At 42.6% G+C, this 8,209-nt stretch overlaps 1 protein-coding gene across 1 annotated transcript in view; it reads right to left on the reverse strand.

Annotated features, from left to right (window-relative positions):
- Nucleotides 1-1,387: 1,387 nt before the first annotated feature.
- LOC109294459 overlaps nucleotides 1,388-8,209 on the reverse strand; it is a 38,367-nt gene continuing 31,545 nt past the window's right edge. The window contains exons 8-10 of the mRNA XM_019512838.1: nucleotides 4,943-5,018; nucleotides 1,928-2,245; nucleotides 1,388-1,570 (exon numbers count right to left, since the gene is read on the reverse strand). Coding sequence (XP_019368383.1) covers nucleotides 1,949-2,245; nucleotides 4,943-5,018 — 373 coding nt within the window. The 3' untranslated portion in view covers nucleotides 1,388-1,570; nucleotides 1,928-1,948. The remainder of the gene's footprint in view (nucleotides 1,571-1,927; nucleotides 2,246-4,942; nucleotides 5,019-8,209) is intronic.

Below are 8,209 nucleotides of genomic sequence, written 5' to 3' on the forward strand. Positions count from 1 at the left end.
TACACCCTTGACTGGACACCCATATTCTGAATTGAATTCACCTTACTTCATTATGAAAGTGAATTAAATTAAAGAGAATGAAGATCAATTTATACCCTGGCATGGACACATGGAACCCAAAATAATCTGGTTTGACAGAGCCACTTCAAATTCATACCTTTACTCAACTTGGATTCATTCTACGCCATTATTGTACCTTGCTGCATAATGCCACAGTAAAGTCCATGCTGCGTGGGTTGCACCCCTATAGGGATGCAAAGTTGCCAGGCTTAGAGCAGTGCCTGAAACCTGCCAATAGATATCTGTTTTAGGCAGCTGCATTGGCATCTGTCTAAGGCAGCACTGAGGGTAAGTGCATGGAATCATTTAATGGTGCAGCATATGCAGAGTGGGTTTGCCATGCTTCCTGGTGGTGCACGCACCTGTGTGCCCGTGGCCATGTAGAGATGCCTTGAGTGTGCCTATGCAGACAGTGGCAATGAGAAAATGCCCTAAGCAGCTGACAGTGGGTTATCAAACTCCAGGGATTTTCTTGTTCACTCTTGTATTTTTTTTAGAAGAAGGTGGTAGTTTGCAACCAGTAGCTGGTGACCTGTAATCCCTGCAGATCTAGCCTGGGTCTTGTACAGAGAAGTCATCTTATAATTCCTTCCAGGAGTTTGGTATTGGCTAGAATTGGCCCTTTGTCCTGCTGAGAATGCTAAGTCACAGTATGTCCATCATGCACTGGGAAGCTGATCATCTCTTGTATTGTCCATGGTGGCTATGGCTTCTTTACTCCCTTTTCCCCTCCTCTCTGGGCCTCAGTGTGGGGCCTGGGAAGCACGCTGTTGTGTCTGGGCTGAGTGACTGCTGGTTTGTCTCCAGCTGCTGAATCTCGGCTAACCAACGTGTTCACTACAGACGAGCTAGCACTGGCTGCTTTAACACAGTTACACAAGTGATTGCAAGGGTAAATATCTGAGCCCCACGCACCAGTCTCACCATGTGAAATTTGAAGCTGCACACTGCCACCTTAGAGCCACTCTCCCCCTTTCTTCTTCCCTCCCCTGATCTCTGGCAGGGCCCAATGGAAAATGTCACATGGCACACTGAGGCTATAGCAATCATATTATCCTTAGTGTTCATAAAAAAACCCCAAACCTCTGGAGTTACCCCCTTTGTTCCAGTTCCCTGAAGCTCCATTGCATCTTAAGTTGCATGGTTCTTCAGAAACATGACGATAGGGCCAAACTCCTGTTGTATTTACTTCCTGAAATATTTAGTTCCTGTTTCTGTGGGCTGATGAAAGATGTAAGTTAGGTCAATGCCACCTCAACACAGCTGAGCAAATACTTGCCATGATATGCTATCTAGATATTTCATTCTTAGCTGTGAGATAATGGCATGGAAGCAAGGCAAAGTGTATTTCATTTACAAAAATGTACTGCTGTGATTACAGATAATTATCTAAGCACCCAGAAACACCTTGGCCTACCACAGTGTGCAGTAGAAGTGGCAACATGGGCGTTTCTGCCTAAACTAAGGCTTGTCTAGAGCTGAAGAGTGGATCGATAGTTTCCAGTTCATTCTGCAATGGAATAAAAGAATCTGAATTCATCCCTTAGAGCCAATAGAAAATACCAGTCTGTCCTTTCTCAGCAAACATCTATAGTGCCTGCCAAGCCTACAGAATACATTTATATATTAACATGCGGACATGTATAGAAACAGATGTTATCTGTTATTAACAGTTCCGTTCTAGCTTTTATCTAGCATAGTGTTGCCCTAACATGAAAGCACATTCCTACCATGCTGATTCGCTAATTATCTGGATGTGCAGCTGACCCCCTGGCCCCAGGAGTTTGAAGTTTGAATTTCTTATGCAAGTCACTAATGCAGAAGGGATAGTGTAAAATTATAGCCCAGGGCATCACAAATCACAAACCTTAGGAGGGAAACCATCATTTCAAGCTCCACAATGTTGTAGACTGACAAGGCTTTTCTGTGGGCATGCTTGAATTGGTCGACAGCTTCTGCACACAGGGATCACAGAGGCAACAAGCCGGGGTTGTGCAGCTTCATGTAAGACCAGAAGTAATAGGCCCAAAAGTGCCGTGATGTTCGCTGGTAGGCCTCTGTCACTGTCTGACTTGAGAGGCAGGTGCAGATGACAAGGAAGGTGACTAATGTAATGGCCAGGACAGTGGCCAGGAGTATGCCAGCTAGCCGCCACAAAAGAACAAAAATCCACTTGAGATTCATCCTGTAGGATAACAAGAGAGAAATGCAATGGATGTTCTAGCAGGTCCCCGCATGGTACATCTATGCACAAACCCACTCATTGGCAGGAACTTTCCCAAAAACAGTGCAAGGCAAATAACGCTTATATGCCTTAAGGGTTTGGTCCCATTCCCACTGAAAGCTTCTGTTTCTGGCAGGTTTATTGATGCTGACAAACTTCTCTCCATGGCTCTTTGAGGTCCAGTCTTGGAGTCAATTCAGATAACATCTATCAACCCCATGGGAAGCTGCATTCTCCTATTGATCCCACTGTAGGGAGGAACAAGTCCTTAAAAGATGAAACCCAGACATGGTCTCTGAAGCTAGGAAAGGCTTTCCCTAGCACCCACATATTTTTGTCTGGCCACACTTTACCTGCTTGTTGGCCAGCCCTTGGCAACCTGTTCTCTGTCTCACTAATCTTTTCACTCTCTCAGTGCCTTCCCTGTCAGTGTCTCACTTTCTTCTTTCACATCTTTCTCATTCATTCTCCTTTTTACTGTGTATTTGATACTTCTAATGTTTTTTATTATAACAGTGAATTACTTCTTAAAATAAATTTACTTCCTGTTTTTATTTTTATTATTATTTTTATTATTATTTTTATTATTGGTGTAGTTCCACCTATCAGTTCCAGTCATGAATTGGTACTGCATTGTGCTAACACAGAATGAAAGGAAAATCCCTGCTAAAGACCTTATGATCAAATGCCCTCTTTTTTGGATTTAATTAAAATGTTAAGGCTTGGATATTTGAAGCTGTGTAAGAAATCTGGATGCATAAATTTAACTTAGTAGAAATTAGACACCTAAAGCTTGTAGAGAGTTTTCAAACTTTCAGTCTCAAATGTTCTCCTTTATAGTCTTTTGGCAAGCACTGTGACTCATATAATAAATAACATTTCCCTGTACAGCCTGGCACCAGAAGAATGAGTCAAAGAAATAGGGTTAGGCACCTGGTGGCAGGGAATGGGAGAGGACTGCTCATGATTTCTTTATTAATCAATCTTTTGATTAAACAGAAATAAGCCCAGGGATGTCTGCCTCACTGGACTGTAGACTCAAGCTCCCAAGAACATAAGAAATGACATACTAGGTCAAGTCACAGGTCCATCTAGACCAGTTTGTCCTTCCTCACAGAGCAGATGCCAAAAGGAAGGATATTTATGCAGGGCCTGTACAGACTAAACTGGCCTCTGCCCTTCTTCCCTTATATTTTCCAGTATTTAGAGACCAAGGAAGTCCTAATTTAGAGGTTGCATCCTTTCTGTCATGTTTAATACCCACTTATGGACCATCCTCCATACATTTTTCAGTCTTCTTTTGGGCCTGGTTAAAATATCTTGTGGAAATGAATTCCATAAATTAATACTATAATGTATGAAAAAAGAACTTCCTTTTATCAGTTTTAACGTTGCTTGCTAATATTTTTCTTTTATGTCCCATAATTCGAGTATTGTGAAAGATAGTAAACAGTAAATTACTATTTCCTTTCTCCACAGCATTCATAGACACCTATCATATTGAACCCCAGTCATCTTTTTCTAAGCTGAGAAGTCCTAGCTGATACACTCTGTCTTTGTAGGGAGGCCTCCCTCCACTTCTACTATAAAAGATCATAGAAGGGCAACAAAGATGGCTCTCCAGAGGGCTGGCCACTTTTCTCTTTCCAAAAGCTTGCCTACCCATGTAAGCTGACAATGAATATATAGGTACTTCAAAATTGTAAGCAAGGTCTTCACTAACCTACCACCAAAAATTTGCTTCTTCTGGTTATTTTCTTTTCCTCTTATTTTAGCTTCCTGTGGATACAGAGGATTTTTAGAAATTAAAAAAATTCTCATTGACATTTTAATTTTAATATTAAAACAGCACTGAGGGCAGTACGGGGGGGTCAGATACCAGGACACCATTCTTTCTAGGGTAGTGCCCCACTTACTTAGCCAGAGAAAAACTATTTCTGGCTTGCTTTGCTTCTGATTCCATGATTTTCTTTCTTGTCTGCCCAGTGACTCGAGTATAAGAGTGGGGTAGAGGTCTTGCTTGGTCCTGGCATGGTGCTAGAAAGTGGGTGATGCGGGTTCAAGCCCTCTTTGGCTGAAGTAGGCCTAGAACCTGTCTCTTATACTTCCTGCCCAGTGTTATTACCAGTAGATCTCTGGACAAAAGATAAATGGGCACTCCTCCATCCAATAGTTTCCTCCAACTAAGGCTTCTTGGATTTACACACAGAATCTGACCTTGGGGATTACAACAGTCTCAGGTGCCTGTACAGAATGTCTTCTGAGCATGCTCAGAAGAACCATTCTAGTTGCATAGATGGTGGTAAGGTCTAAAATCAGCTCAAGAGGCAGTATGTACCATTTATGTGTCTGCCTTAGATGGCTCAGTATCACTTGTTCATCTGAGGGTGAAACAGGATTTGAGCCAAAGTGAACACCCTGGTGGTATGCTTAGCATCGGGCCCTACAAAAATGAATCCTGTCACTTCTATGGTGTGTCCTCAAGGTTGTAACAGAAATAACATGGTTTAGCAAGTTTTTCATGAAATGTCTCTGCATACATATGTAAAATGTATTAAGAGTGCAATCATGCACCCATCACTGTACAGTTGACCCAATAAAAAAATATCACCAAAAAACCCCTTGCTTTCCTGTATGTAGTAAGACAAAAGTACTTACCAGTTCAGCACTGGCTATTTCAAACAACAGGCTCTTAGGGTTGATGTTCAGGATGTTACCTGGTAAAGTGAGATTTCTATAAAAGATAAAAGGATATTGATTTGATTGCAGATTCCAGTTAATACCTACTTCTCAACGGAGCTTGAGATTGCTCATCTGAGCTGTTCTCTGGGAACAGAGAATAGACCATCAGATCTACTTCTCCAAAGGATGCATCTCCAGTCAGTTATGAGCACAATGTTTGGACATGGAAGCTTATTATAAGGGTCCAGATGTGAAAACCTTTTCAGCAACATAGGGAGAGGTACCAAGATAGCTCTATAATGCAATTTCTTAGTAAGGTTGCCATCTGCACTTAGCTAAATCAGGACAAGGAACAATGGACTCAAGCTGTAGCAGTGGAAGTTTAGGTCGGAGAACCTTCTATGAGGATGGTCAAGTGCTGGGAAAGGCTACCTACAGAAACTGTGGGATTTCTATCCCTGTCAATTTTCAAGGTCAGGTTGGACAGACACTTCGCTGGAGGGGCAGGAGGTTAGTCAGGGATGATTATGCCTTGAGCAGGGGGCTGAACTAGATGACCTTGTGAAGTCCCTTTCAGTCCTACTTTCCTATGATCCTATTTGTTATGCCTTTACTTCCTTCTTAAAGAAGCTCCTCCATTTTATAATATTTTCATACATTTAGTCTCAAACTAACATTCAATGTATTTACAAGTCCAAAAAATGCTGTGCAAACTTTCAAGCTTGAAAAAAATGTCATTTATTTCATACTCTCACAGTCAGATGTAAGTTATTGACTCATTCAGAAGGGCTAGAGCATAATTTGGAGATTGCTGACATCAACGGATAAGATTTGGAGTGAACTTGCCCAAGGTCACTCAGCTGGCCAATCCAGTGGCAGATGAGGAAACAGAACTTGAATCTCCAAGGGCCCAGCTCTCTACCCTCTATATCAAGCTGGCTCTACCAGCTTCTGAGCACAAACAGACCTGTAAATATCTCAACACTTCCCTCCCTCTTTATACAACCTATAGAGGCCTTATATTTTAGGACAGAGCAATCTGTATAGTTCCATCTTCAGTCCATGGCTTCTCAGAAGTCTTTGGAGTTGTTTTCAATGCTTTGATTTGAGTAATTTTTTTATAATAATTGGGACAATGCTATCTGCAAATAGACTTAGATGCCAATATATGCTCTTATTGCAATGGTGTGCTCATCAGGTCATCACCAACAGAGTCCACTGGACCTTTATCAGGGACAGCCAGACTCTTTGTACTCTTAGCCGGTTGCATCACATCTATCTATGCTGCTATTACCACAGGTAAATCCTTAGTTTGACTTGTAGGAGAAATATCAGGTTAATTCCTCAGTGCCCCAAGATGGTAATTCATCAAGTAGATTAATCTTCATTATATGTTAGAGATGTTTGCAGTCTTGCCTGACTGAAGTCCTCTTTGTGTTTTAAGCTCATATAATTTTGGGGAAATTGTATAAATGACCTCAGCCCCACATGCAATCATTCTTAATTGCATGGAATTTCCTAGGATTCTCTTTCATGAACTGTAAAGATTCATTGTCACTTAAAGTTTGACCTTTGCTAACTTTTCCCATGTGCTCATATCTGAAGTTTCTTCTGAAGCCTAATCTTGTTCAATATCAAAATGAGAAAATGTGGTTCAGATATATGGAGTCCTAGCAAAAATTAGTAGTACTGTTGTTGAGATATGAATGTGTAAGCCCCATAATATTTGGGAACCATATAAATGGATTCTGTTAATACAAAATCCAGCAGAGAAAACTTAAAACAAGAAAGCAATGTTGCCGGGTAGTTATGAAGGAAGTGAAAGATTCTTGTGGCTTTTTTTCAAAACAGTTTAAAACCATCTGAATCCCACTCTTCAGATATATCACTTCTAGATCCAGACTCATCCACTACCATATTAATGGGCTATCATGGAATTATTTTTGGAGAGCACTTGCCTTCTTCTAAGCTTCAGTAATACAAGTAGTCAGGTTCTTAACTGCACACAGCAGATCCAATGAGCTGAGTACCATTTGTACGTTGTAACATTTTTTAGTAGAGACCTACAGTTGGAAAGACCTGCACAGCCATCCGTACCAGTCAGCTTTCTATCCACACTGCACAGAAAGGGACACCAGAATTTGTTAGTGTATCATCAAGACAGCCCATGACATAAGCAATTGCTTAACATGACCAAATGGGTCCTTTTCTGCAGAAGAGAATGACAGTGGTGAAGGGTAACTGTCTTTCCTGACAGACAGGTCTTTAAGATGCTCTGAACCAGTTAGGTGGCTCCTATGTGAAGGAAATGCTTTGGTAAGCAATGTGAGAGGCAAGGATTTCTTAGGCTGATATCTTTTATTGGACAAAATATGTAGCTGCGAAAGCATTAGACAAGCTTTCAAGTGCAAGGCATTCTTCATTCAGCTTTTTCAGGCCCTTCCTGAAAGGAAGTGTAACAGGAAGCCAGTGGCTCCTGTTAAACTTTAAGGGGAAGGTGCAGCAATTTAACCTTGCTGTGTAGGCAGGAGGCTGACGCACTGCATCAAGCTCACTATGTGGAGTAGATTCCCAGGAAGTCTGAGAGTAATGGCTACAAGCAGCTGGGTTAAGCTGCAGCAAAGAGAGGCATGCTGACCAGTAAGTACAAGGGGAAACCCCTCTGCTAGACTAGGGAGTCATCTAACTGGAAGGAGCAGTCTGGCAAGGTATATAAGCTCATCACGGGGGGTGGGGGGGAAGGTAAGCAGTCTGGCCCTGCAAAGCAAGGAGTGAGTTCTGGGAAGAGAAGGGCTGAAAAGAGATAGCCAAGCAAGCACCCAAACCACCTAGCACAGGTGGAAGGTGAGAACTCACATGGCGGTAGAGATGCAGGGGGACATTAACCCAGAGTGAGGGAGACTTTTAGCTTGGAGATGGGTGCTTGTGTTTGTGTTGCAGTTCAGTTTGAGACCAGAGGACTGGAAATGGCCAACAGAGGCAGATAGGAGGCCACAGGAAAACCTGAGGGGCACCCAGCACAGAGCCCTTTCAGGGTCTAGGACCTAGTAGGCTACATGGGGCTATAACTGCAGGGGGCTGAGCCAAGTTAAATGGGCCTGGGGCTGGCAAAACATGAGCAGCCTTTCCTGGGTCACAGGCATCCTGGGGCTGGATTAGGCTATGAGCAGTCCTGCCCCAGGCCAGGGATGCAGTGGTGGGGCTGAGCTGAATTGACCTGGGAACAGCCCTGCCTGAGGCAGG

This window comes from Gavialis gangeticus, unplaced genomic scaffold (assembly GCF_001723915.1).
Source record: "Gavialis gangeticus isolate Ggan-Ray unplaced genomic scaffold, GavGan_comp1, whole genome shotgun sequence".
In the NCBI taxonomy this organism is placed as follows: Eukaryota; Metazoa; Chordata; order Crocodylia; family Gavialidae; genus Gavialis; species Gavialis gangeticus.